Source organism: Penicillium paradoxum (assembly GCF_028828445.1).
Source record: "Penicillium paradoxum strain IBT 22861 chromosome Unknown utg000006l_segment0_segment0, whole genome shotgun sequence".
NCBI lineage: Eukaryota > Fungi > Ascomycota > Eurotiomycetes > Eurotiales > Aspergillaceae > Penicillium > Penicillium paradoxum.
Window position 1 is genome coordinate 2,702,203 of NW_026643184.1, and position 27,564 is coordinate 2,729,766.

Genomic DNA, 27,564 nt, shown 5'->3' on the forward strand with positions numbered 1-27,564 from the left:
GAATTGACCAAAAAGTGGTAATGTAATGTAAGGAGAAACCCATGTCACGGGAGCATGGACGAACTCCGCTCGGCACGTCACCGATAATCTCCGAATCCTGGAAGCTCCCCGTTTAACCACCTCTGTTGTACCGCATCTGCCCTTCATCCCACCTAACAAACTACCCGAATTATCTTTGTTATCTTTGGATGGGGCAGTCATGGTGAACATCGAGCTGCGCCGACAGGTCATCAATGTCTACAAAGGTATGCGGCTATATGCGCCATGGCACCTTTACAATCCACCTCTAGACAAATCACCTGTCCAAGCTAATACCTCGAAATATACGGAGTAGAGCTCCTATTCTTAGGTAGAGAGTACCCCCTGGGTTACCAGTATTTCCGGGATCGGCTACACCGCGCGTTTGCGAGCCAAAGCCAGATTACCGACGATGAACAGATTCGCAAGGGAATAGCAAGGGCGGAGTTTGTGAAGAAAGGTTGGTGTTGTCTTTTGCCGAGGTCCTCGACTGTAATATTTCGTCGAGTCAAGAATTTGATGCTAACTGCTCTATACAGAAGTGGAAGCGCTGTAAGATTTATCCCTACGTTCCTCCCCTTTCCTCCCTATTATATCTCACCCGAGCTTGTTCCCCACCCCATTACCACGTACATTGCTGGGCTACAGTCATGTGGTATAGTGGAATTATTCATATATGTCATTCTTCTATACATTGCTTCCATGATGGAGTGTCTGGCTAGATACACTGTGCATAGATTCCCTCCTCATTATCATGGCATCATGCAAAGACCCTTTTTTTCACCCCCAGCACAAGACATTTGCGTTGATGGGCACTGACAAGATAAACAAAAAACTTAGGTACTATTTGAAGCGGTACCGAACGCTGAAAAAGCGATATGGAGGTGAGGCCTAATCTTTCCATGGCTCTCACCTCGTCTCCAGAAATGTTCAGATCATATGCATGTTAGAAACCCAGAAAGACAGAAATAAAATTGGGGTATCACCAATACAAAGTGCAGAATGGTCATTGCTTGACTTTCGCCCGGAACTCCGAATTGACTCGAGGGGTTTTCATATTTTTTGACCCCACCAGGCACTCACTTCGAGACACTCGCCGCTGGCGAGTCCGCCTTTCTGCAGGAGGTCGGCTGTCATTGCAGCCCACCATCGGTCCCATTCGTCACGGCCCTTCCCGCTAGACTCCATCAAGATCGGCTCCAGCCCTTCAATCATCTGGATTGTGGTGAGAAGAGCTGTGCGTCGGATTGAGCTTTGCTCTGGGGTCAGGGCCTTTCGTGGACGGCCCTTGGAATCTTTGCCTTGGCCGTCTCGCTCCCAGCGCAGGTCGCCCAATGGGATTGCAACGCGGCGACTGTCGACATTCTCCAACAAATCCACTTCGGAATTGAAGGCTAAGCCGATAGTCGCACATGGGAGCGCTGTTAATTTGAGGCGGTCGAATGCCTTCTCCACCCAGGAGTTATAATCAACCAGAAACTTATTCTGCGCTCGTGTGAATGGTGTGGCGGGAGAGAATGTATAGGTAGCCGTTGTATCGGCGATCTCCTGTTCTTTTGAGGTGGCTTTGCGGGCCGGAGCCGGGTTGGGTAGCAGCGAGCGGAAACTCCAATCTGAATCCCATACTTCTAAGATACCTCCAGACTTCAGCACCCGCAGAGGTTCACCCAATCCTGATGCAGATTGCGCCGGGCTGGAAGGACACATGCCGGCATCTTTAATGAACACGAAATCAAAATAGTCGTCTGGAAAGGGCAAGCGCGCTCGGCGTAGGTCATGGCGTTTGAACTGCCAGTTCATTCCCTGCTTGCGCAGATCCGGCGCAATGGAGATGACATCGATTCCGGCAAAGGCGACATCGGGATGGCCCTGGCGGACGAAGTATTCATGGCATAGACCGGACCATAGACCAGACCCGCATGCGATCTCCAGGACGCGTTTGGGAGGCCGATTGGCCAAGTGGGGGTTGCAAAACGGGCCGCCGAGGACGCGCAGCAACATCAACGTGCGCAAGCTTTGGCGGTGGATCTCGGGTAGGTCGCAGGGCAGCGGGTAGGTATTCTCCGGGTCGCGAAAGTAGGTGCGATCGCCCTGGCGCATCAGAGGGTATGTCGAGTAGTCTGTGAGCGAGCCCAGGGACGAGGAGGAAGTTGCGGCCATTGTTGAGCCTAGGTTGGAGTGTAGGTCGGACGCGGAGGCTGCGGCGGCGGCAGCGAACCCTAGTGCCATTGTGTCCATATCACTTTCCGCTCAAGTATCTCGATTGGTGTCTCCGATGACTCTGAAGATGGGTCGTGGACTCGGTCGCATACTCGGCGCTAAGTTGAGACTCATGAACGAGGCATGCTTTTGCTTGGAAACTTTTAAGGAAGATATCTCCGAGGCCAAAAAAGTGAATTAAAATAGAATGAGTTGAACAGGAAAGGTAAGATGGGACCAAAAGCGGGTTTGGAAAATATCCTTAGTGCAGGCGGGCGCAACTGAAGAAATTTCTTATTCAACGTCGAACAAAAAGAAAATTCCTGAAATTTCTTATGTTCCTCAATGGCCATACAAGGGTCCAGAGAGAAGAAAATATCTTTGTCCGAGAAGAACGGGGGTGTGGGAGGGAAATGGAAAGGAAAAAGGAAGGCCTAGTGAAGTGACCCCTGGAAGTGGCATTGAATATCCACTCGTAGTTTTTTAGTCTCTGCACGTAACAGTACTTTACTCCCCCAATGTCCAATAGTTGTATTGTGTGAATCACTAAGTACGGGGGGGGGGATGGGGGTTCTGAGCCAATAGCATCTATTCTGTCTGTTTCACCTTGCAGTGAGGATTTGGACTCCGGAGGATTTTCTGTATATGATCACTCACAAAACCGTTGACATCACGACTCCAATGGCAACCATGGGCTCTGGTCTGGGCTGTGACCGGAAGCGGAAGGCTGAAGCTCACAATATGGTTGACTCAATGACCAAGCCACCTTCCTACACCACTATTTCGAGGGTTAGTCGGGGACATTGTTCTCGCTAACATTGGTCTGTTCTGGAGTGTACCTCGTACAGGTGCGAGTTATGGACAAGGCCTGAGAAATCATGTCCTCTGCACTCTGCACTCCACACTCCGGGTCACCAGGGTCTCGGAAAACCTCCCATTTGACACAATTGATAAGATACATCACGCCCCAACGTAGAGGTACATATGTACTCAGCACATATCCAACCTCACTATGCAGGGACCATGGCAAAAAGTGGCTTCAGTACTCCGTAGTAATGTATCCCGTAAGACCGAAATACCGTCGGAGATGCCCCCAATCCAGACTACCGGGTACATCCTCCGTAGTCCGGGCTTCTGGGCCCAAAGCCTGAGGCCGAGCCCTCTATCTGATACAGACCCCATAGGGTTGTCCCGTACTCCGTGTCCAACGCTAAAATGGTCCCAGGCACCTGTTCTTGGTATCGGCCACGCGACTTGGTCTTCACAGACTGTGATCCGTGCTCGTTCCGCTCGGCAGGGTGAATATTAACCGTACCTGCAGAGAGGATTCGATCGACACCATAGCGTCGCCACGTACTTTTGGTTGGGACTAGTCTAGTTTTTTTTCCGCCAGACGGAGTGACAGAAGATAGATCGTACGGTAAGCCAAAAAAAAACAAGGGGAGAGGAAAAATGAGGAAAATGATTTAACGCGCTGATAGGGCGTTGTTGCACCAAGCCACCAGATGCATCCCTTCTGGTGAATATGCGAGTATACAAGGTCTGTGCCACTGTGCAGGAGTTCTACACTTTACACATCACCTGTTGGAAGCATGCGACATTCCCAGACGGAGTACGGAGGATGTATCAAGGTATTGCAGAGTACGGAGTAGACCCTGCCCAGACAGGTCGAAACTATGGGAAAATGAGGTACTATTTGTTTACTCTGTTCCGTAAACGGCAGGAAATAGATTAGCACGGAGACGGGATACAATCCTCCCGGGAGTGATCTTGCGTATACTCCGGAGTACGAACTACCATCTACCGGTGTGTATTGACGTGTATGAAGAGGTACATCACTACCTAGGTATCTGGGTTGGGGGATCCAAGAACAATCGACAAGTACAGAGCTCCTCCGTACGGAGTACAGGATGAGAAGATCATTACCCCATACTCCGTACACCATGCTTAACTGAGGAAATCGAGCAATGATCAGTCCATTCAACGTGTCGAGGTCTTACCCCAGAGGTTGAAACCAGGACGCTCGCTACGACACAAAATTATTTTAGTCCGGTTGACATCACAAACGAACCAATCCCAAAATTGGACTCGGGTTGAGAAGTTGGAATGCTAGCGCGGTCAAGACCATATTAGACCATTGTTCCATCTTGCCGTCTAGGTCTTCTGCCCTCTCTGTCCCAATTCATTATTGTGTATCCCGTATCTCACATCTATACCCAGTCCCAAAATATGCCCAATCGATACCTAGCACTAAAGAGGCTCAGGCAAGATGTCTGGGCAGAAACAGAATCCGATTTGTACTCTGTACACAGTTCGAAGACGGTTGCGTCTGTCTGTGGTGTTGGCAACCCCAACCACGTGGCCTATCTTCATACCAATCATCGTAGGAAATAAGAAGATGGAGATAAATGTGCAAGCCTGGTGTGAATGAGAGAAACCCCCAGCCCGTTCCCAACTGCCACATTCAGTCGCTGAATTCGGGGAATCGCCGTGTTCTTGGCAACTGGGAAGCTCCCACAGCTGGCAAGACTTGGCCCTTGCGGCGATTCACGTGATCCCGTGACTCCCGCCTCGCTGCAAACCACCAGTGTCATCTCAGGACGTCCTCATCGACCTGGAGACAATCGTGTGATTTGCTCATCTTTGCTACGTCAATCTTGCCCCACAGGGTCTCTTCGACTCCCTGTCACTCGATCGCTCATTACTCCTTTTCATCACTCCTTCTTTCAACCCGTCCGCCCAATCTCCGCCCTTTGGTACCGCTCCCACTGCACACCTCAACTCTCAGCGTCAAAGTCCCCGGTGGCGCTCAATCTGGTTTGATCGAGGTGGTTTTACGTGAGCTCTCTATGTTGAAGAAGAGAAGAGACCGTCTCCGACCCTCTACTCCTCTCACTTTGACTCAACGCAACTCAGCGCTGTCTCCCCACCAACAGGTTTTCCACCAGGGAAACAACACACGGTCTCGTCTGCCACGTTAAATGGCAGATGGTACCTACAGGTTCCAGCAGCCTGGGGCCGGGCAGTTCTATTTCCAAGCACAAGCACAACAGAACCCTCATCAGCGACACATCGTTCGGAACGGGACCAATTCGCCGACGGGTCGATTGAAATTCAACAACGACACCCCCTCCCCGTCCCGATCCCCTGCCCTCAACCAGGCTGCTGCTCTTACTTCCTTCAACAATATGTACAGCCAAACGCACCAAGGTCAGCATGTCATGATGAATGGCGGTCAGGCCCACCAGCGGTTTGGTATGCAGATCCCCAAGTTCCAATCACAAACCCACCACTCCCATCACACACAACAGCCGCATCATCACACCCATCACTCTCAAGCGACCCACAACCTCACCCATCAACACAATTTCGCCGGCGGCTCACTGGCCACGACCACGACCTCGCATTTCACCTCAACTCATTTGCAGAATGGAGTACCGACCGCAGACGATGATCTGGATGAATCAATGAACGAGCATTGGCAGCAGCAGCTCCAGCTTGCAGCGGAGTCTAGACAAGCTACCTCTCCTCACTACTATGCTCGCATCATTGCGCAGCAAACGAAAGGAATCCAGCTTATGTCCAGCCAAACTGACACAGAGAATGGGACCGAGGGGCGCAATGGTGCAACCGCGGGGAAGCCAGCTAGCCGACAAGGTTGGAATGCGCTTGATTTCGGTGGTCAAGGATTGCGCGCTTTGACCACATCATTGTTCAACTATGGTTTCATTGAGAAGCTGTACCTCAACTCCAATAAGTTGAAAGTCCTGCCTCCTGCTATTGGACAGTTGCGCAAGTTGACCCATCTCGACCTTTCCGGCAATGACTTGACAGAGCTGCCAGAAGAACTGGGCATGCTCTCCAACCTTAAGAAACTCCTCCTGTTCGATAACAACATTCGCACTCTCCCTTACGAAATGGGCTACCTCTACCGGTTGGAGACCTTGGGCATTGAGGGCAATCCTTTGAACGATGTCCTTAAATCTCAGATTATGAAGGATGGCACAAAGGCTCTTATCAAGTACCTGAAAGAAGAGATGCCAGGTACGTGTCAATGGCTCTCTCCACGCTTTCCAGCCCATTTGCGCGAGCTTTTTTTCATAGCTAACTTTTATTGTTACAGTCCATCTACCTCCCCCCGACCGTGATTGGGTCATTCTTGACGATACTTCAGCCTCGTCCAACAGCAATACGGAAAAGATCACCGTTTTGTCGTACAATACGCTGTGCGATTCTTCCGCTACCCAATCCCACTACGGCTACGTACCCTCGCGTGTTCTTTCCTGGGAGTTCCGCCGTGAACTCATTCTCAACGAATTACGATCTCATAATTCCGATATTGTCTGTCTGCAAGAGGTGGACCAAGGAAGCTACAATAATTTCTTCCGCGAACAGCTTGCCTACAATGATTACAAGGGTGTCTACTGGCCTCGTGGTCGTGCAATGGGCATGCAGGAGGAAGATGCCCGGTCAGTGGATGGCTGCGCGACGTTCTTCAAGGGAAGCAAGTACATCCTGTTGGACAAGCAGTTGATCAACTTCGGCCAGACGGCTGTCCGTCGCCCAGACGCTAAGGGTCAAGATGATATCTACAACCGCCTGTGGCAGAAGGATCATATTGCCGTTGTTGTCTTCTTGGAAAACCGGCAGACTGGTGCTCGCTTCATCAGTGTGAACGCTCATCTGTATTGGGACCCGGCGTTCAAGGACGTCAAGCTCATCCAAACTGCTATTCTGATGGAGGAAATTACCAAGCTTTCAGATAGCTATGCCAAATGGCCCGCTTGCACGGATAAGACCGCATTCCGTTTCTCAGAGGCCGAAAGTGGCTCCGAGTCTGCTCCCGTGGTGGAACCCGCTCCGTCGATGGAGTACACCAGTGGTGATCAGATTCCTGTTCTCATGTGTGGTGATTTCAACTCCTCGCCTGGATCCGCGGCTTATAACCTCATTTCTACTGGACGACTACCCGAAGCCCACCCTGATCTCGAGAAGCGACTCTACGGAAACCTCAGCCGGGTTGGCATGACCCACCCCTTCAAGTTAAAGTCGGCCTACTCCTCCATGGGAGAACTCAGCTTCACCAACTACACCTCCGATTTCACAGCCATTCTCGATTATGTCTGGTACTCCTCAAATACTCTCCATGTCTCGGCATTGCTCGGCGAAGTGGACAAGGAGTATCTCCGCCGCGTTCCTGGATTCCCGAATTTCCATTTCCCGAGTGATCACGTCGCATTGCTTGCGGAGTTTACAGTAAAGGGCAAGAAAGGAAAGGTGGTAGAGGCTGACTTTGGACCGCAACGGCACTAACGAATTGGAGCATTTGAAACTTACGGAGATGGGATGGGGTGTTTGTCCAACCGGTTTCTTTTCTTCGTGCTTGTTCTTTCGGAATCTTTTTTTTTGGGTGGTGGCTGTATTATGTAGCCAGCCGTCTCATGGTGTTTTTCGTCTTCCCGTATCTCTTTCCTTCTTGTGTTCCCTCCTGATTATGAACGTCCTTTTTCATGTCCTCTTGCTCTTTCCTCCCTCTGTATCCCCCTGATTTGCTAGAAGAGTATCTGTTCCTCGAGCAATGCTCTTGTCTCGTCTTCCTTGGATGTAGTCAAACGGCGTTGGCAGTTCATTTACTCTTTTGCATTCTCTCCTCAAACTCCTCCTCTTTGTCCCTCAACTCACTATCTATCTCTCCTGTGTCTTCTTCCGTTGAGTTTCCTGATTTATCTCGGTTTCATCTCACCTAATCTCTAACGTCATCTGAGACGGCTTCACGACGCTTAGGATTGCGGGATTGGTGTTCGGGTGGAACAGTGGTCGAAGGGTATATGTTTTCTTGCCCATGACGAGGTTGCTTTTTTTTTTGTCGTTTTCTTTTGATCAGGCGAAGGGAGTTCTGTCTGTTCTGTGTACGTGCTTACTGTGCCATTCGTTCTGTGCGAGGCCCAATCGAGAATAGAGCGTGGCTTTGTTCCTTTCCACTCTTTTTCAGTGTTCTTTTAAAGCTACACTCCTGCAGTAGCAATCCGGTACATGAAATATAGAGATGTAAGCATAGATCTATAGAAGGTGGGTTGTAGCCTTGCAATCCTTGGGGCATCAACAAGTCTGGGCTCGGAAGGCTCATGGTGTCTCTACAGTGCACACCCCTATCTTCGATGGGAGATCTAAATGAACGGAGAAGAGTAGCCTGCAGGTGCCTTGCAGATGGAATTTCTACCATACACAACCGCAACTATACTCTTTGATGTAGATCTCGGGAACAGCCGGTCACCTTGTTCTTGTGCAGTATATATCGAGTAGCAGAAAACACGACAATATATTCCGACCAAACGGCTTTTCTCTCGGTGATTAAACAGTCTATTATTAGCGCCCTGGTTGTACTTTGCGCCGTTTCATCAACCAGAGAAAAAGCAAAGCCACACTAGCACAGATGTAAGAGATGCCACAAAAGATCTGGGTATATAGATATGGATGCTGGGCCGATGGGCGGCGTAGCTTGAGTGCTATTACTTCAGAAACTGTAACACGTCGTCAACATAGGCTCTTCAGATCTGCGTTTGAAAAAACTCACATGTCGTTGGGAGCACAATAAAAGACCAAGACAAAGACAGCAAGGATTGAAGTTCCCCCAGTCCAGCAACCTCAACACATAATGGGCCTATAGTCTATAAGGAAGTTTAGTAGTATTGGGATATCAACCTCGTTAGAATAAGACTCACAACCCAGAAAACCCCCAGAATCGCCCCGCTAATAAGGGCGAACAGAATAAGGACGCCATATGAAGCCGAGGGAAGCCAGATGATGAAACAAGAAATGCCACAAAAGCAAGTCAAGAGACCGGCAACCTGAATCCTCCCAAACCGATCACTGACCACACCAATCAATGGCCGACCAACGGCAGTTCCCAGGTTCAAAATCGCGTTGACAACCGTAGCTTGATTACTCGAGAGACCAATGGCGCCTGCATAATCCGGGAGTGAATAGAGCAGAGAGATATAACCAAGCATACTGAGAAACGCCCATAACAGCAATAGAAGCACGTCCGGCCGACGTAGAAGCTTCACATCAAAGCCCCGCTGCGACGGCCGTACAGCTTCATTGCGATTTCGTATGAGTAGAATGGCAATGAGCAGTACCGAGCAACTGATAATAGCTGTAAATCGCAGAGCCCAGGCCACAGACATCCTCTGTATGATTGACCCGTCCATGAACGAAAATATCAAGCCTCCAATACCGGACCCAGCGGCGCTAATCCCATTAGCAAGACTTCTTCGCTTGTCAAACCACTGAGACAGAATTGCAATGCTGGGGACGTAGATGAATCCAACTCCGAAACCAATCAAAATCCCTTGTGACAGGTATAGATGCCAGATCCTTTCGGAAAACGATGCGGATATATATCCTGCTGCTAATAGCCCTAACCCGATCAACATGGGTAGCTGGGTGTTGTATTTACGAGCGATGATCGTCACAGCAGGCGCCACCAACATCGCCATAGAGAAGTTTAGTCCGCCTATGAGTGCGAAGTCCACAGGCGTGGATTCAGGATAGATATTCTCGGCGAGGTAATGTGCCAAGTACACGCCGTAGGACTAGAAGAGAATGTGAGTTTGTGTTATGGAAGGTTCATGAATTAGATATAGAGCAACCCACAGAGAAAGCACCCCAAGTGAAGCAATTAATCGAGAAACATGCGCCGACGCATACCCAGCCGTATCCACCGTCTGGTGGCGGCGAAGTATGAGAAGGAGGTGACATTGTGGAACGCCCAGGAGAAAAGACGTGGGGGAGACAAGATATGGTTGGAAAGGGGAATTCCCCCCGAATGGTCAATGATGGCTTGATTTTTGTATTATTTCTATATTGGAGGTGGGAGCGGCCGAGGAAATGAATCCGGTCTGTCTTGACTCTATGTGTAGAGGGGACTCCCGACTGCCGAATCTGGCATGTCACTGTTTCTTGGCATATCGTCGTGAGGTACTTACAGACATGATCAGCAAGAATAGATGTCCTCGAATGGTGATATTCTAGCGTGGAATGGTTATTCAGCTAAATTAATTCATATTCAACATGGAACTGGCTACTAGCAATATGGTCATCACTTGATGTCCCGGTTTAGCTGGTACTAGGTAGATATGGGGGTATCCTATCACTGGTAGAAAATAAAGAAGAGGCTTCGCACATAGGGGCAGTTCTCGGCATCAAGGCGGCACCAGGTCCATAAGCCTAGGCGATCGGGATCCCAGTCATGAGTGAGGCCATACCCTTGGAACCCAGGACGTCTTCAAGACTGAGCCATGAATACACTAGCTCATCTGATTTGCCTTTATCATAGGCGACACCATCTTGAATTGGCTTTTTGTTCTTGCAGAAAACCCTCAGCTCTTTGCATGCCACGTCTCCATTCTTCTCCAAGTATTTCCGCATCACGTCGCCAGCGCTTGTGACAATCCGACTCACTACCTCAAGCCCGCTAGATGTAAGTCCAACTACACGTGCACTTTGGGCCGAGCCTTCCGCAACGTGATGGATGAGGAGGACGATGCTTGATATGAAGGACTCATCAGGCAGATACGCTGGTGTGAAATATTGAACGAATTTCTGGTGCTCTTTGTCTCGGATAAGTCTGAGCAACTCGACGGAGCGTTTGTGCATGCCGAAGTAATTGTACAGAATTACAGGCTCTTCTTCGAATAATTTGGTCTTCAGGAAGGCGAGAAGCTGCAGTGGATCGATGTTGTGGGTATTCGACCACTTTCGGGTAATGATGAGTTCCGGATTGAGTTTTTCAAGGTCCTTGCTGGATGATTCAAGGTTCGATTTCTGTGAAAGCTCGTCCAGGATTCCGTGAATGTTTATGATCCCGGCGTCTTCCTCAGGACCACCCACGTACTGGGCGAAGAACAAGTTCGCGACTGCAGTGGTGGACTTGAGCACGCGGGCATTCTTGCCATCAGGCCTATGAAACCTCCTGCTCCGGGAGTCACGGGCAAAATTGGCAGCGGACGAGATGCCCGTGGCCAACTCAAGCCGGTTCAGCGATTCTTTGGCGTTCTTTGGCCGCGAACCAATGAAAATATGAGATTCGCCATGGATCTTGAGGAAAGCATCCATATCAGGCCACCTCAGGTCTTTCTGCGTTGGAGAATTTATGACGAGGTTGTGCAAGAAGGCCAGTTGCTGGACGTCGTACCATTGTGTAACGAGCTGCTGGCCGACCAACTGCATTCTCATATTGAGACTGAACAGGATCAAGCCGCAGAGGATAGCATGCTGCGAGAAGAGTGCGTGCTTTTCGGGCGCGGGGCCAATGCTGTCGATTTTATAACGGACTCGAATATCTTGGAAGAAATCTTGTATGATCCATGCCTTCACGGTTGATCCTATATTTCGAATTTCCTTGTCACCCTCTTTTGGCCAAAATTTGGGGTAAGGGTGTGTTTTGGATAGCTGAAAATAGTCATTGATAGTCTTCTGGATGCGAAGTCCAGACATTCGGAGGTCTCCAAATGCACCCAAGGTACTGTGTCGCATGATATGATGAACGTCGAGGAAGATCTGGGAGGCGAAGCAAAGCCACAAAGTAACATCTTTGGACTTGGCAAACTCAGCAAGGCCTCGAGTTATCGCATCCTCAGTAGGCATCTGGATTTTGAACCTATCGACCATGCAAAACTCTGGCAAAATCGAAAGAAGGATCATTTTGTCTTCGTTGAATTTCTGACCCAGAGACATCCGCTCTCTGTCCGCTTTCGGATTGTAAGTGCCAAAGTAGCCTTTTTTAAAGACTGGCAGCTGATTGACCTGGAGAACATCTGCGAAGGACTCAAGCAAGACCTTAGTTGGCACATAGCAAAACTCGGCTATATCAGCCATGTTCTTGTTGTATGGCAGGCCAACTTCAGGGGATGGAGCTGCGGAAATACCGCGGTTATAAACAGCGAGATTGTAGACAATGTTCTGGATATCATCCCTTCTCACGGTAAGGGAAGTGCACCAGTCATCTTCCACCTCCTGCACAAGATCTTGGGCAAGTTTCAAAGCACTATCAGTCACGACAGCGGCGTTCATAAGGTCGATTTTCTTATCTTGATACTCCGACCAGGTGATGGAAATGAATGTTTGCATGTTGTTCAAGTCTTGAAGCAAGCAGAGAGTCTTGAAGACCAACTGACCAAGATATGAGTCTGCTGTCTCATTTCCCTCATCTTCAACAACAGTCACCTTGACTATCTTCTTCGATTCGGCGGGGGCAGGTTGGGTTTGCGTAGTCTCCTGGGGTTCCTCCACCGTGAGGACAGCAAATTTGTTTAGAAATCTGTCGCCAATAGCATTGTCACTTTCAGCCTCGGAAGTCGGTGGAGGTTGCTTGGCGTCTGGCTTTGAGGGCTGGCTGGTCTTCCATTCTAGATCATCGCAAATTTGCTCCAGCACAGTGATGAAATGAGCATGCCGCTCGTTATTCGCAGAGTCGCCCCGGCCCAAGAACCAGGAAGTGACCGCCTTTCTCAATTTAATGGCGCGTTTCGCAAGGGTGAGAACTGATTCGGGTACCGTGAGAGTAGAACTAGCAACCACCTCGGCGAGCTTTTGCAGATCTTTGGTAGTCGCACTATAGTGAAGTGGATCTGCATTTGAGTCGTCGTGTTTGTGTTTGTGTTTGTCTTTATGTTTGCCCTTTCTCACGATGGGAGTGGCAGCAGCGAGTCCAGATGGTTGATAGCCACATTGGTTGGCTGTCTCCAGTAGCCAAGTTGCAAATGTATTGGTATCTGCTTTGTAGCGCGCGTAACTACTCTGCAAGAATTCAGGTAGCATGTTGGTAATTGGAAGGCCAAGCAAGTGTTACAGAGCCGCTGGCTGGTTGAAGAGACTAGCCTGGATCCTATGAGATGAGGAAAGGAATAGCGAGAGAGAGGATGGCCTGCAGGGATGATGGGGAACTAGCCGTTGGTAGGACTGGTAGACATTCGTGGAGGCTTTTACGGGCGACGAAGTATGCCCCCCGTGACTTAATTATTATGCTAATGTTCCAATGCCAGGCAGTATTTCAGTCATCCAAAGGCCAAATGCCTGATCTTACAGGGTCTATTCCTTAAAATACCTGAATCTGCCTTATTTCAGACTGGCATAAGTTAGAATACCTGAATTCCAAGTAAAACTGAGGGCTTAATAAGCAAAGTATGAAGTTCAAAAGAATGAAGCTATTATGATCCTGGGACTTGGTGATATGTACCATGCTTTCTGCTGTAATATAACATGACAATATGAGCTTCTGGACCAATGACAATGATGGATCGGATGATGCTAAGATGTGTATTGTACAGAAGGGCTTCGAAGGTAGGGCCCAACCAACCCCATTGCGGAGGTCTAATCCATAGTACAGTAGGCTTAGTTCTTCCATTTTGACTCGTCGTACTCATCCATAAGCTGAGTATAATCCTTACCAGATGCCACCCATCCCTTGATACCTCCGTCTAGTACTAGGCTATTGATATGCATGTCCTTGTGTTCTACCAGGTACTCTGCAAATGAATTGGCAGCACGCATTCCACGACCTCGAGAAGAGCCTAATTTCCTCGTCAGTCGGAGGTATTCCGATCGAGAAAGCTTCAAGGTTAGATCAGACTTACCACAATACCACACCACATTGGCGATCTTGGCCTGCAAGAGGACAGAATGTAGAGTCGGAATGGTAGCATATAAGCTCTGCGCTGGAAGGTTCAGAGAGCCTCGGATCGTGCCTCCCTGTAAATATATCGTCAAACATGTGGACAAGGAAGAGCTAATGGGTACATGTGTCTACCTCAAAATCGGTACGACGTAGATCAACCAGAATGAAATCCTTGCCTGTCTTCTTGCCCTGTTGAAACCACCGAAGGAGCTCAAGGCGAGAAATTGAGCCTGCTGCAGTACTTGAAAAGAGTAAGTCAAATGCTAAGAAACACACTGACACAAAGGTGATGTTACGTTGCTGGAATCATTTTTGATTTTCTCTTGGGGATGAGGAACAGTTGATGGACAGAATTGGGTAAAAGAATGTACGGCGGAGTAGGTTCAGAGCCCTGGGGCATTGTGTATAGTAACCAAAAACAATTCAAGCATGTTATTGTCCAGTAATGATTGGCTAAAAAGCAGTTTGGACTGTCACTGGTCGACCATGATTGGTTACGCAGTTTTTGTGGACTTCTTAGCCACGAGTAGTGTATCTACTGCTCGCTTGAGTGGTCCTAGGTAGTATGTTAAGCGATTCTTCCGCTTAAATCGCCCTTCTAGTGCCGTCTATATTGTTATATATCCTTCATCTAAGCTGTAGCTGCTGCGTTCATCCTTGCCTCCTTTAACTTCTTCTCCTCGCGTTCGCTGAACCGATCGCCGAAAAGACCGATATGAGGCCGCATCAGAATGGTATATTTAACAAATTCCTCCATGCAATCGACCAGCCGATCTCGATTACCACTAGGCATGAGTCGTTGATCTCCTGGTTGGCCCTCGTCTGGAAATTGGGTATATGCCTTTGGAATCGACGATTGATTCGGAATAGTAAACATGCGCATCCATCGACCCAAGATGCGCAAAGAGTTCACCGCATTGAAGGATTGAGACCCACCGCATACCTGGGCAATGGCCAACGTACGGCCCTGAGTAGGACGGACGCTCCCTGTGCTCAGTGGGATCCAATCGATTTGGTTTTTGAATACAGCGGTCTAAAATTGCGGAGGGAAAGCATTAGTAAGAAATTGTTGCATTTAATGCACAGATGGCTGCATGTTATCGCTTACCAGATTTCCATGCTGCTCAGGAGAAACCCAGATATGTCCATCACTCCACAGACTGAGCTCTCGGAGCTCCTGTACTTTAGGATGGCTGACATCGGTCTCGTTCTTCATTGGAAGACCTTCGGGGTCAAAGACACGCACATCACAACCAAGTCGGAAAAGGATACGGGAAGCTTCCATCGCTACTAGCTTTGAATATGACCTTCTTCGGAGACTGCCATAGAGTACCAGAACTTTTAGTCTCTCGTTGGTAGCCCGTAGATTCTGTTCAGCCATGTCGGTTGCGGTGGTCAACTCGAGCTTGTTGACCCAGTCGTCCGGTGCATTTTCGGTCAGAATGAAGGGTCGATACTTCTGGCGGGTTTCGGGACTATCTTCGCTGGAGGGTATCGCTAGGGATCGATATGGGCTTTCGGTTTGGGTGGTGTTTGTAACCAACTGCTCGGGAATGGCGGAAATCATTCTTTTTGAGTATGCGGGGCGCAGCAGGGATGATGAGACTGCCGGCCTAAGCGTCGAGTGCACTTTTGGTATAAGATAGCGTAGCATAGATTGAAGGGTCTCAGAGATTAGAAGATCAACAACTGTGAGTTTGGCTGATATAGTAGAGGAGGGAGCATGTCACTGGCGAAACATGATTGGATACAATTCAAGAAGCTAGCAAGTCCCGGAACCAATCAGGTGCTGTACCTTGATGCGATATCCTGGAAAATGGGTCTGGTCTATTCCTATTTGGGTATAACCGCCCTCTCGCGGAGCGTCTGGTCAAGCACCAGCACTTGACTCTTGAGTAGGTCGAGAGACCACTGTTATAACAGTTCTATTCCTCCTGGAGTTCAAAAAAGTGTAACAAGGCCACATGACTTTTTCAATTCTTGCTCTGCTGACTCATGTAATCGATCAACTGGTTCGGCCTACGTTTCAATTCTCACTGTGTATACTTTTCTCTGGATGCGTTAGTCCAAGAGGGAAATTCGATCCTCCTTGTTCGCCTAGACTACGGAATCGATGAGATTTATATGCAAATAATCAAAACTGCCTGGGAATTTTGATCAAGAAAATGGTCGAAACCACTAGACTACATTAGGTGATTCAGAGGTGTTGTGAGAAAGTGAAATGCCTCATCTCACGCTCTTTCCATTTCCACGCTTTTTCCGTCTCCTACTTCGTCGCTGCTGCTATGACACAAGCACACCTGAGCGAGGCCGAGAACGACTTTCTTCTTCTCCACTTCCTTCAAAACATAGAGATTCCGGCGTGAATGAGCTCAAGCAGGTCCTATTCACCTTCAACCCCCGTTCTCAGCACTGTCGAAGCACACTGACCTAAGAAACCATCCATGAAGTCGGCTTCAACTCGCAGAACTCCAGAACACCAGGACACCGGAGTGTCAATCTGTGATATTTGTCAATTCGTCGCAACCACAATCACCATCACCATGTTCGGCTACGAGAGAATATCCGTGGAAAGGACTAGTAAAAACGCAAAGTGCCTACCTAGGTAGAAATATAGTTAAGAAGCCTACTGCAAGAACTGTTAAGCACACAGTCAAAAGACTACATACTAAATCTTGATTCATGTGGAAAGAAGGATCTGTGGAAGCATACCTTCTAGCAGCCAATCATAGCCCGTATATGCTTTGATATCCCTGGGATCATAGTACTTCTTCCAACAGGGAATGGGATAAGTCCCGTTGCCATAGTCCAACAGTAAAATATGGTTTCCATTTTACTATCTAAGTACTAAGTAAGTCTCAGGTAAATACATACATTGAGGTTGAGAACTTGAGATATTCGATTGGTGCCTCAGGCCAACATGGTAGAAAGCAGGTGCTTTTGCAGATCCCTCGTATCACATGCCAACAACGTGCAAGGGACTTTCAGCTCTCACAGTTCCCCTCTCAAGTTTCTTGAACAAACCTCGACGAAAATGGCCACAGAAGAAAGCGTGCACACCCTTCCGGACGGCCTTGAGCTGTACACCAAAACATGGAAGGTAAGTAGGATAAGCGGCATAGGGCATATAGCTTTGATCCCACAAAGAGACTGAGATAGAGCTTAGCCCTTCAACCGAATGTCGTTCATGTCCAAAGCTAACAATTTGCTCCAGACCAGCGGATCTCCACGCGCCATTTTGGCATTTATCCATGGTTTTAGTGACCACTGTGAGTCTCTATCAGAAGCTATAAGCTCAAATTGTCCATCGTCCACCGTCCATGAGGCAGGCAGTTAATGTAAATTGATATCAGGCAATGCCTATTACGATATGTTTCCAACAATGGTAGCAGCAGGTATTGAGGTCAGATCTTTTGATCAGCGGTAAGTGCACTAGAGCCTGTGCTTTTATACCATCAACCCCCAAGAACGAACCCCATCCGATTATTTTGATACAAGGACCACTTTACTCCGAACATATTTGATATCAACATGGACAACCCAACTAACCGTCCAAAATCAGAGGCTGGGGCCGCAGCGTCAAACAAACCCGCGATCGCGGCAACACAGGACCAACTTCTCAAGTCCTTTCAGACATGCACTCCTTCCTGAACACCCTACCCTCTCAGCCCGACGTGCCCCTTTTCATAATGGGTCATAGCATGGGCGGTGGTCAAACCCTCAACTACATTTTCCACCCAGAGTCACCCTACAATAAAGACAAGTCCACCCGGCCCAACTTCGCCGGCGTACTTCTTTACTCCCCTCTAATCGGTCTAGACGAATCCACTCGTCCTTCGAAGCTGCTAGTCGCAGCGGGCAGAATTGTCGCAAAGCTGATCCCCCATATGCAGAAGTATACACCTCTTGAGGCGAAGCTGCTGTCTCGGGATGAGGCTGTCTGTAAGGAGTGCGTGGCTGATACCCTGTGCCACGACACAGGTACTTTTGAGGGCCTGGCGGGGATGTTGGATCGTGGAATTTGGTTAGAGGGCATGTTTGCAGCTGGCACTGGTGCTTGGGTGAAGAGTGAGGTGCCGTTTTGGTTTGGTCATGGAGATGGGGATCGGATTACTAGTTTCCCTGCGACGGAGGAGTTCGCTAAGAAATTGACTGAGAAGGGTGGGAATGTGGAGTTCTGCCCTTATGAAGGGGCTTATCATAGACTGCATTCTGAGTTGCCGGAGACTACGGAGAGGTTCCTTGCGGATGTGAAGGCTTGGATGTTGAGTAAAGTGCCTGTGGCTGAGACGGTGGTTGTTCAGAATGAGGCGGAAGGTGTTGCGGTTGATGAGACCAAAAGCACTGCCGTTGATGAGAATCCGGAGGCCGATGATAAAGCCAAGTTGTGATTTACTTGTTCTTTTGTCTTGACCTACTTTTGCGCATTTTGTTAATATTATCGTCACAAATCTCTTTATGGTACAAATGGGCTCAATCTCTATCAAATATGCAATAGTATACAGGTATATAGTCCAAGGAAGGAGAGGGTATGTCTGGGATAGCCGGCGCAGAAGCTCAACGGTCTTCAATACGACGCCAGACAGCCACGAAGCCGCCACCCTGGATACGTACTCCGACCTTTGGTCGACAGACCAAGACAGACTCTCCTTCCTTGGGAGGCTCCTCTGCGGCGACCACCTCAGAGGCAGTGTCAGAAGCACTGGACTGTTCGTCAGCCTCGGCTGGACTACTTCCCTCGGCATCAGAAGGAGCAGTCCAAGACGATGGGTCGGCACCGGACTTTTTAGTCGCAAACCGCACGTCCCACAAGCGACCGCCACTAATGCCAGAGCCAAGTTCGATGACCTTCTCCTGGACGAGGGGCAGTCGCTGGTCCTTGATCAGTTGAAGACACTCGCCAATCTGCGTAATACTAGGCATGAAGACCACCAGTAGGCCATCGCGTTTCAAGACCGGGGTGACGTGAGGGATCCTCAAGTTCGAAGAAGGCATATCTAGAATAACGTGCGAAAGGAACGGATCAACAGGATTTCCTCCAGTCAGCGAAGCCAGACCAGTCTTCTTCCGCTGTTGCTTTTGTTGAGCAACCCAATTTTCGACAGGGCCCACATAGAAATCAACGTTGCCTGAGTAAATTCCACGGCGGAATCCGCGGACATTTTTCTCAGCTAGCGCGGAGAACTTCGGCGATACGTCGACGGTGTGGATAATAGCGTTACGCTGCGCTCGCCAGGCATTCCAGTCCGCCTGTGCTGGATCCGCAGTTACCTCGCTGAGTTTTTCTCCTGTTTGTTCCGTGTCTTTTTCGCCCGGTCTACTGGCGCGTCCTTCTAGATATTTGATCTGGGATCGTGATGGACGGGGCGGAGGAGTGGTGTTGGCGGCGTGAATGGCCCGCGCCAGGTGTAGTGTTAAGGATCCATGGCCCGTGCCGGACTCAAGGATTTCCAAAGGTGGTTGTGTCTCACCGGCGACGGGTGTGTCGACATGAATGTCGAGAAGGGAGGCAATCAAATTGGCATCTTGTGGATAGATCTACTGGGATAGCGTGAGCAATGCGCCTGGAGGCGTGTGATTTGCGGGAGTGATGCGCATACCGGCGTAACCAGACGAGGAGTCAGGGCCACATATTCTTCCAATGTTGGGAGGCTGACTCGAAGTGGAAGGCCTGTATACAGAAGCAAGCATTAGTGACCTATTCCAGGCAACTCCGAGAAATGGGGTTCATTAACCTTTGCGAGACTGCACTGTGTCCCAAACACGTTTCCCAATAATGCTATCGTGATCCACTGCTCCCTTGGGAGTTTGGAACTTCTCACCTCGCTTCAATGCTTTTGACAGCGAGGGTTGTTTGCCGTGTAGAATGATTCGGTCTCCCTCTGCGCATTTCGTTAGTCTGGCTTTGGAAACAAATGTTGGCTCAATTACCTTTGATGGTAGAGAAGTTTGTGTCAATAGTCCGAGAGCGCAAGGCGCTTGGTGCCGGACTCACACCTAAGACACGCTGGAGAGCCTGGCGCAGACGAGACATGTTCTTAGAGTCGAGAATCAACAGTCCGGAGCTAAAAATCCTAAGGAAAATCTGGCTGATCGAGACTAACCCACTGCGGTACCGCTCGACCCACCCCCAGTTCACTGAATCGAGGGGCAATCTTTACACTTGCTTTTCAGTCTTTCTCGATATTGTACAGTCCTTAGATTTTTGTACAGACTATTCCTAATTTCCATTGCAATCATGGGTTCTACCGCTCTCCCATACATGGAGACTAAGCCCAAGATCATTTTCTTCACCGACTTTGATGGAACAATCACCGTCGATGACAGTAGGTGCTTCCCCGCAAAGCGCCAGTACTCCAGTATTGACTATAATCGCAGGCAATGACTTCATGGTACATCGCACCGCTACTGTCATCTAGCCCTTTACTGACATCGACTAGATCGATAACCTTGGCTTTGGTCTGGCAAAGCGCCTCGTGTTGAACGAGCAGGTCCTCAATGAGACCTTGAGTTTCCGGTGCGTGCTGGAGATATCGTATATCCGACAAGCAAATCCTAATTTTCCTGGTTTATGCGCAGAGATGCCTTCCGCGAGATGCTTGAAAGCATCAAGACCCCGTACGACGAGTGCATCCAGACGCTGTTGAAAAACATGAAGCTGGACCCGTACTTCGAGGAGTTCTACTACTGGGCGAAGGAGAACAATGTACCCATTGTCATCCTGTCCTCTGGCATGCGACCCATTATCAGCGCCCTGTTGGAAAAGTTCCTCGGTCACAAGCCAGGCAACCACCTCACCATCATTTCCAACGAGCCTGTGAGCCGCGATGGCAAGGACATCAACAGCGAGGGTGGCTGGCAAATCGAGTACCACGATGACAGGTAAGCCACTGTTTACCCGGCTGTCATTGACCCAGCCTTGCTGAGAATCATTCACTAGCCACTTCGGCCATGATAAGTCCCTGGAGATCAAGCCCTATGCCGCTTTGCCCGACAGCGAGCGCCCGATTCTTCTGTATGCTGGAGACGGTATTTCCGATCTGTCTGCGGCTGCGGAAACCGACCTTCTCTTCGCCAAGAAAGGAAAAGGTATTCATCTACTCGAACCACCTTGAGATCCGGATGTGGAAACCCTAAACTAACCCATTGCAGATTTGGTGACCTACTGTCAGCGCAGGGGCATGCCCTATACAACGTTTGAGAATTGGTCAACGATTCTCGCGTCTTCCAAGGATATTTTGAGTGGCAAGGTGTCAGCCGCTGATGTGGCTGCCAAGGCCTCGCTCGGCGTGTAGAACCAGGGTTGACCTCTATAGACAGGCAACTAGACGGATGTGAACGTGATGATGAATATTATTTTCACATAAAATTAGATCAGATTAATGAGAATATCTGTGAATAATTCAAAGTCTGCAAGTCAACAAATCACAGAAGCCAAAACAAAGAGAGCCAACCTCTGGACAAGCCTGGGCCAGTCTTTCAGGAGTCACCGCCTTCAGGCCCAAGCGTCGAGGGCGAACTTCAATCCTCCAAACAGGTTATACTTGTCCTTATATTCTAGAGTTGACCGGATCCGGTCTTCTTCTTTGCCCTGATCCCTTGCGCTTCGTGGACATCATGCGACAGTGCGCCTCGCTTTTAACCAAGTCCTTGCCAGGGTGATATCTATTTCATTATGGCTCGCCGGCTAGTATGGCATGCTTCCGCTCCTTGTGAAGCACTTTACTGACCGATGTTGTGTAGGTCCGAGCGAGCGTACAGCTCGGTTTGATTGCAACATTCATACTACTCCTGGTGGTTGTTCTTGATAATCGATTTCGTGTCCTTCCCTCGTCCATCCATGGCCATCTTCCATCGCATTATTCCGGCTACGTGATCACAGATGTCACTGTCACCCAATGTTCCTCAATCAATCCTTTCTCGAGCTGTAAGCTAGACCCGGAAACTTGGTACCGCGTCGACAAGGATCTTTATTTGCGCACGGGCTGGACCTCGAGTGCCTACGTCCAATTTAAACGGAAAAAGGAGGAGGAGCTGAGTTCTGATGACAAAGTGGTCATCGACTTGAAAATCAGTCGTCTTACTCCTACCGCGGAGTACGTCGGAAAGACAGAGATTGAGGCATGGGAACCCCGGCCAGGAGGCATTTGGCTCAAGCGCTCCTCCTCTCGTCACGCTAGTGATTCAGAAAATGCTGTCACATACATCGATGTCCTCTTTGGAGCGGACGCGGTCGATCCTCGTCCCAATTGGGAAGTTAAAGACACTCCGATTCTCTTGGATAGTTGGACAGAACAGTTGGAGACTCGTCTTAGTATTCGGAGAGGGCACCCGCAGGCCAAACCCAAAAAGCCGGTTCCCAGGATCAATGAGAACCAGAAGTTTAAGGTGATGCAGTTGGCAGATCTTCATATGAGTACAGGTCTTGGTGCATGCCGTGATCCTGTTCCTGCGGAAGCGGTGGCCGGTCAGAAGTGTGAAGCCGATCCTCGAACCTTGGAATTCGTCGAGCGTCTTCTTGACGAAGAGAAACCGGACATGGTGGTATTCTCAGGTGACCAGATCAACGGAGAGACCGCCCCAGATGCACAAAGTGCTCTTTTCAAGTCTGTAAAACTTTTGATCGACCGCAAGATTCCCTACGCAGCCATCTTCGGAAACCACGATGACGAGGGTGACCTTAACCGCGAGCAACTCATGTCCATATACGAAGAGCTGCCATACTCTCTTTCAGCCGCCGGCCCCGAAGACATTGACGGGGTCGGAAACTACATTGTCGAGGTCCTCGACCGGGGCAAGAGCGCACACTCTGCACTGACTTTCTATCTCCTCGACACACATTCCTACTCTCCTGACGAGCGTCAGTTCCGCGGCTACGACTGGATCAAGCCGAGTCAAACGCGCTGGTTCAAGAACACTGCCCAAAGCTTAAGCAGAAAGCACCATGAATACTCCCATATCCACATGAATGCGGCATTCATTCACATTCCGCTCCCTGAGTACCGCATGCAAGGAAAATACTTCAAGGGTGCATGGATGGAAGCCCCCACCGCACCAGGATTCAACTCTGGCTTTAAAGACGCCCTCGAAGAAGAGGGCGTCTTGTTTGTCAGTTGCGGACAGTAAGTCACATGCTTTCCCTTTCGTCACTTCAAATACTAATTATCATATAGTGATCATGTCAATGATTATTGCATGCTCGAGCAAGATGACAACGACAAGCCATCTCTCTGGATGTGCTACGGTGGCGGCGTCGGCCTGGGCGGATACGGTGGCTACGACAATTATGTCCGAAGAGTGCGATTCTTCGACTTTGACATGGGCGCTGGTCGCGTCTCGACGTACAAGCGTTTGGAATGGGGCCAAACGGAGGTCAAGATCGACGAAATGTTGATCGTGGATGGTGGTACCGTCAACAGTCCGGACAAAGCATTCTAGGGCAGGCCGACTTCTTTCCTCATTTCTCATTCTTCGCCATTCTGTATCGAGAGATCAGCGCGTCTGTATTGTCCCTGCTCTCATATACTGTCGTTTCCATTCTTGCCAACGGCCTTGTCCTAGTTTACTGTACATATATTTTTGCCCCTTGCCTGCAATAGGTCGGCGTCTGTGGGGAGTCTACCTTTTTTTTGAAATATCAAGTCATCTCTCCTAGTTTCCTCTTGCTCCGATTCTTCTACATCGTATCAAGGCCCGGCCTGTGTCGTGACTTTGGTGTATTCCGTTCGTTGACAAACAAACACCACAATGATCATCCGAGTTATATGCTACATCAATACCAAGAATTTTAACTCACCATCGTTTCACCACCATTTCTCAAAGAAAACACGCTGCTCCCCGACTTCTCCTAGCATCTGAGCCATTTTCTCCACCACCGCATCGGTCATCGCAGGAGGTCCACACACATAGCACACTGTGCCCTGAGGATCCAACTCGCCATCTTCACCCGTAGCCGCAGCACGCAGGTCACGATCAGATATTCTCTCTGAATGAATCTTAATACCAGAAGGTGACCCAGACGCGAGCAGACTAGATGACGAGCCCAAGTCCGTAAGGAAAAGGTCCAGTGAGATATGGAGCCGATGTGAGCTCTCTTGAGACCGGATGATCTGGCGGAGACGCGGAAGAAACAATACTTGGTCTAGGGCTGTCTCTGCGGTGACTGTTTCATGGTCTTGCAGTAGGCGGCTGGAGTATAAGATGCGGATGGTTTTTGGGTTGGGGGTGTGGGGCTCGTTATTGTTCAAGTGGGATAACATGGATATCAAAGGGCTGAGAGAGAGTTAGGCCTTAGAATGTACTGGCGTACATGAGATCGGGAGCGTCACTTACTTGATGCCAACACCGCCAGCGACGAAGACTACATTTTTAACATCACTGATACTAATACCGGTAGGCGGCCAGACAAAGCTTCCCCCAACTCGGATGTTCAGCTCCTTTCCGAGGATATTTTCTTTGGGTCTCCATAGCCATGCAGCGGAGGGATTAGCCGGCGAGTTTTGGACAGCCAATTCCACATATGGTGGTCGCCCTTGTGATTCCGATGAGGGCTCCAGCGCTTCGCCAGCTAGTGAATCTATGGAATCCTCTGGTGATGGCAGTATTTGTGCATCTGCAGGGGTGGACGTGATGGTGAACCCCCCTGCTTGGGTGATTGAGGGGATATGGACATCAAGCCATTGACCCGGAAGGAAGCTAAATGGCTGTTGATTGTTACCCTGTGCGCTCTGTTAGCTACCCAGTGACGCAGCCTCATGAGAATAGTGTGTGATAGACAATGTGATTGGGAATGTTGGTTGTGCGGGGTATATGGGTATGACTAGGATCTAACAGCGCGGGGACGGAGAGCAGCGCCAAGGGCATTGCAGCTGGACTCGGTGTACGAATAGAGGAAAGAAACATGGATTCGTAGAACGATAATAAGAGGGCAAAAGATCACCATACATTGTTCTCCTGGGGAGGTAGAGCAAATTGTAGCAGTCGAACAGAGGGGTTGACCTGCTCAATATGCGATAGCCTCACCGGATGGAGTCTATTTTGCCGGGGCTCTGCAGCCGTCCGGAGTTCGTGAGGAATCGAATCCTCTCTTTGCGTGCTCATTTGGCCTGTAGTTCTTGAGATAGAGCGGACCACTGAGGGCTGACTCGCCCGGAGGATGCAGGGTGAGATGCTTGAGCGGGGGAAGCGGACCCAAGAGTCGGAACGACTTCATCGGGTGTGAATCAAGCGATACAGGCGTACTTGGGTCAAGTTGATTGATGGACTTTCAGTCACAAAGATGAGATTTCGCAGCCTGACTACGGTGTGCTCCGTACGGAGTACATTGGGGGACACAGTTCGGAACTCTGACCACATGACTTCCTCTCTACAACCAAATGGACTCGGAATGCTATCACTCAATTCGAAAACATATGCCCCAATAATGGCCATGACTATCAAAAACGGGAAAGTTTTCTCTTCCCGTTCTCCTAACATTGGGGCTAACATGGGTATATGTACAGACCACTGCATATGGAGTCACAAAATGCGACTCACATCACCGCACAGTAGGGGTTTTCCAGGCGCCTCGAACTAATACCTGCAAGTTTGTTCGGAGCACAAGTTTTGCTTGATCTCGTTGAGGGAAATTCTGTGATGGGCGCTCCATGCAGATCTATCATCCTATCACACACTCTAGTGTGTGATGACTAGCACCCTGCCCTCGATTTCCGCCGTCTCATTGGTGTGATGACCCCGGGTTGCTACTTGCGCTGGCGCTTTGCCGCCCTCAAGCATTGGCTAGATGCACCTCCCAAACACACATCTAGTCCTCTGCACGATTGTGCCATGCTGATTCGTGACCCCTCATGCATACGATGGCTTCCATCCCCGACCACTCGTTGGTCACGAGCTCATATCTAATGCTCATCCTCCAGGTCGCCCAGACTTGAGTTCTTCTACCTTTTTTGCGCTCTTCTACCACGCCGACGCATTTGGTCCTTGAAGTGCGATAGACTGAATGTCTAAGCCAGCCGGTCTGGCCGAATCGCGTTGCACACAGTATTTCTTCCATAAGCGCTTCAGCTGAAGGGTCAGCTTCGGAGAAAAACCGTCGGGTTTCATTGCAAAATTTTCAAGACCATCGCCAAAATGCAGTTCTTCTTCCCAAAAAAGCACAAGCACCATCGGTTCGTCCTTTGGTTGATGGTCGCCGAGTTTCCAATCACCATCGTGATATTGACATTGACGGGCATCGCTTCTCACGATCTATATCGGACATTATTATGGCAAGATGGAGCGGACAATGGATTCAACAGCGCCCCGAACGAGGCATTATACGCAGCAGCAAATTATAGGCCGTATAAACCCCCGATGGTTTGGTCTGGATTGTATGGCTGCCTACACTCTCTGTCCAAAGGTCAATCGCTAACTGAGGAACAGCATCACCAACTACAGCCTTGTCCTTGGTGTCCTGAGCACATTCTTCCTCATCACCAAATTGCCGACCCATTGGATGAACCTATTCTATCCTCCTGTTGCGGTCTTTGTCCATGCATCATTGATCATCCTTTATATCGTGTCAGCAGTTTATCAAGCTGGATCTGACACATCAGACCCTAATCACTCTCAACCCGGGGCGCCATGGTATATCGCGAAGAGTTGCAATGTGGCTCATAAGAAATCCAATGTTCCATACTGTATGCAAGCCAAATCGCTGTTTGCTATTACAGTCATCATTATGTGCGTCCGACCACTTCCACTCCAGGCTATTTTTGCTTTGTTTCAACAGATATACAGTCAACTAACAATGCTTAGTGTTCACTATACTGTCATCCTCGGCTTGAACATCCACTCCTGCTTCATCACTCCCGAAGAACGCGAAGAAATCCTAGAGAAGAGGGAAGAGCGCCGCATCGAGGAAGAATTCGAAGAGGAGATCATTAAATCTCCCGGCATGATTCCCATGACTCCCGGGTCAATGCCCCGGGGAACAGCCATGATTCCTCGGACCCCAGGCATTCCGCCCATGGCGCATGGGGGGAACATCTCACCCTTTGCCCCGCGCACGTTGGCCTTCAACCGACTTGGCAGTACCTCCTCAGACCTCCCACTGCGGGATAACTCTCGTGTGACTTCACCTCAATACACCTCACCGCAACCCCAAGAGGCCAACGCGGAGAGTTCGTCAAGTTCACCGATGTATTTCCCGCCGCCACCAAAAAAAGCCTCAAAGACCTGAATGGATGATGAATTATTCGATGCGAGATATTGTGTTTTTTGTGATACCACTTATTGCTTATTGCTTATTGCTGTTATACATCACCTTCATTATTTACCGGGACAGGGATGATGACGTTGAAATGGGCTTGATGTTCCATGCCTTGCGTCCTCCCTGTGCAAGGCTCTACGGGCTCGCCTTTTATTGGCCAGATGCTCACAAGTCCTTGGTACATACCGTCATCTTCGGCGTTGGACTTTGGATTTACTCCGACCTTTGTGTTTGTTGAAAAATTCTTTAATTCCCCGTAATCAACATTGTGAGATATTATGAATATGAAGTGTCCGTAGTGCATCAAGTACACAATGTATGTAAAATGGACTGGGGCCGCATACGATGAGCGGCGAGCTATGTACATGTACGGTGTACATTGAAGGGAGATTATAATCACAGGACATAAAATCGTCACCCA

At 49.4% G+C, this 27,564-nt stretch overlaps 13 protein-coding genes across 13 annotated transcripts; 6 read left to right on the forward strand and 7 right to left on the reverse strand.

Annotated features, from left to right (window-relative positions):
• Positions 1 to 199: 199 nt before the first annotated feature.
• Positions 200 to 574, forward strand: N7457_007406 (uncharacterized protein; the record flags this gene model as incomplete). Its single annotated transcript, XM_057178449.1, has 3 exons — positions 200 to 245; positions 350 to 478; positions 558 to 574. 3 exons carry the CDS (start codon positions 200 to 202, stop codon positions 572 to 574), a joined length of 192 nt encoding a protein of 63 aa, XP_057030193.1.
• Positions 575 to 1,071: 497 nt separating this feature from the next.
• Positions 1,072 to 2,256, reverse strand: N7457_007407 (class I SAM-dependent methyltransferase; the record flags this gene model as incomplete). The annotated part of the gene is made up of 1 exon (XM_057178450.1): positions 1,072 to 2,256. The coding sequence occupies one exon, from the start codon at positions 2,254 to 2,256 to the stop codon at positions 1,072 to 1,074; it is 1,185 nt and encodes a 394-aa protein (XP_057030194.1).
• Positions 2,257 to 5,198: 2,942 nt separating this feature from the next.
• On the forward strand, positions 5,199 to 7,530 carry N7457_007408 (CCR4-Not complex 3'-5'-exoribonuclease subunit Ccr4; the record flags this gene model as incomplete). The annotated part of the gene is made up of 2 exons (XM_057178451.1): positions 5,199 to 6,261; positions 6,341 to 7,530. The coding sequence occupies 2 exons, from the start codon at positions 5,199 to 5,201 to the stop codon at positions 7,528 to 7,530; spliced, it is 2,253 nt and encodes a 750-aa protein (XP_057030195.1).
• Positions 7,531 to 8,583: 1,053 nt separating this feature from the next.
• Positions 8,584 to 9,978, reverse strand: N7457_007409 (major facilitator superfamily domain-containing protein; the record flags this gene model as incomplete). The annotated part of the gene is made up of 4 exons (XM_057178452.1): positions 8,584 to 8,738; positions 8,792 to 8,885; positions 8,940 to 9,812; positions 9,874 to 9,978. 4 exons carry the CDS (start codon positions 9,976 to 9,978, stop codon positions 8,584 to 8,586), a joined length of 1,227 nt encoding a protein of 408 aa, XP_057030196.1.
• A 468-nt stretch (positions 9,979 to 10,446) lies between these two features.
• On the reverse strand, positions 10,447 to 13,038 carry N7457_007410 (uncharacterized protein; the record flags this gene model as incomplete). The annotated part of the gene is made up of 1 exon (XM_057178453.1): positions 10,447 to 13,038. One exon carries the CDS (start codon positions 13,036 to 13,038, stop codon positions 10,447 to 10,449), a length of 2,592 nt encoding a protein of 863 aa, XP_057030197.1.
• A 630-nt stretch (positions 13,039 to 13,668) lies between these two features.
• On the reverse strand, positions 13,669 to 14,204 carry N7457_007411 (uncharacterized protein; the record flags this gene model as incomplete). Its single annotated transcript, XM_057178454.1, has 4 exons — positions 13,669 to 13,790; positions 13,854 to 13,968; positions 14,027 to 14,135; positions 14,191 to 14,204. Coding segments are annotated over 4 exons (360 nt in total), but the record flags the coding sequence as incomplete, so codon positions are not given.
• A 321-nt stretch (positions 14,205 to 14,525) lies between these two features.
• On the reverse strand, positions 14,526 to 15,548 carry N7457_007412 (uncharacterized protein; the record flags this gene model as incomplete). Its single annotated transcript, XM_057178455.1, has 2 exons — positions 14,526 to 14,927; positions 15,003 to 15,548. The coding sequence occupies 2 exons, from the start codon at positions 15,546 to 15,548 to the stop codon at positions 14,526 to 14,528; spliced, it is 948 nt and encodes a 315-aa protein (XP_057030199.1).
• A 1,380-nt stretch (positions 15,549 to 16,928) lies between these two features.
• N7457_007413 (acylglycerol lipase) lies at positions 16,929 to 18,285 on the forward strand (the record flags this gene model as incomplete). The annotated part of the gene is made up of 4 exons (XM_057178456.1): positions 16,929 to 16,994; positions 17,109 to 17,163; positions 17,248 to 17,317; positions 17,457 to 18,285. 4 exons carry the CDS (start codon positions 16,929 to 16,931, stop codon positions 18,283 to 18,285), a joined length of 1,020 nt encoding a protein of 339 aa, XP_057030200.1.
• Positions 18,286 to 18,451: 166 nt separating this feature from the next.
• Positions 18,452 to 19,928, reverse strand: N7457_007414 (tRNA (adenine-N(1)-)-methyltransferase; the record flags this gene model as incomplete). Its single annotated transcript, XM_057178457.1, has 4 exons — positions 18,452 to 19,432; positions 19,495 to 19,565; positions 19,630 to 19,776; positions 19,826 to 19,928. The coding sequence occupies 4 exons, from the start codon at positions 19,926 to 19,928 to the stop codon at positions 18,452 to 18,454; spliced, it is 1,302 nt and encodes a 433-aa protein (XP_057030201.1).
• Positions 19,929 to 20,132: 204 nt separating this feature from the next.
• Positions 20,133 to 21,189, forward strand: N7457_007415 (putative Phosphoserine phosphatase; the record flags this gene model as incomplete). The annotated part of the gene is made up of 6 exons (XM_057178458.1): positions 20,133 to 20,220; positions 20,273 to 20,286; positions 20,335 to 20,411; positions 20,474 to 20,776; positions 20,835 to 20,983; positions 21,047 to 21,189. 6 exons carry the CDS (start codon positions 20,133 to 20,135, stop codon positions 21,187 to 21,189), a joined length of 774 nt encoding a protein of 257 aa, XP_057030202.1.
• Positions 21,190 to 21,569: 380 nt separating this feature from the next.
• Positions 21,570 to 23,332, forward strand: N7457_007416 (uncharacterized protein; the record flags this gene model as incomplete). Its single annotated transcript, XM_057178459.1, has 3 exons — positions 21,570 to 21,584; positions 21,638 to 23,016; positions 23,068 to 23,332. 3 exons carry the CDS (start codon positions 21,570 to 21,572, stop codon positions 23,330 to 23,332), a joined length of 1,659 nt encoding a protein of 552 aa, XP_057030203.1.
• Positions 23,333 to 23,697: 365 nt separating this feature from the next.
• Positions 23,698 to 25,099, reverse strand: N7457_007417 (FAD-dependent oxidoreductase; the record flags this gene model as incomplete). Its single annotated transcript, XM_057178460.1, has 3 exons — positions 23,698 to 24,166; positions 24,227 to 24,612; positions 24,839 to 25,099. Coding segments are annotated over 3 exons (1,116 nt in total), but the record flags the coding sequence as incomplete, so codon positions are not given.
• A 924-nt stretch (positions 25,100 to 26,023) lies between these two features.
• Positions 26,024 to 27,113, forward strand: N7457_007418 (uncharacterized protein; the record flags this gene model as incomplete). The annotated part of the gene is made up of 3 exons (XM_057178461.1): positions 26,024 to 26,262; positions 26,315 to 26,614; positions 26,690 to 27,113. 3 exons carry the CDS (start codon positions 26,024 to 26,026, stop codon positions 27,111 to 27,113), a joined length of 963 nt encoding a protein of 320 aa, XP_057030205.1.
• Between the last annotated feature and the right edge of the window lie 451 nt (positions 27,114 to 27,564).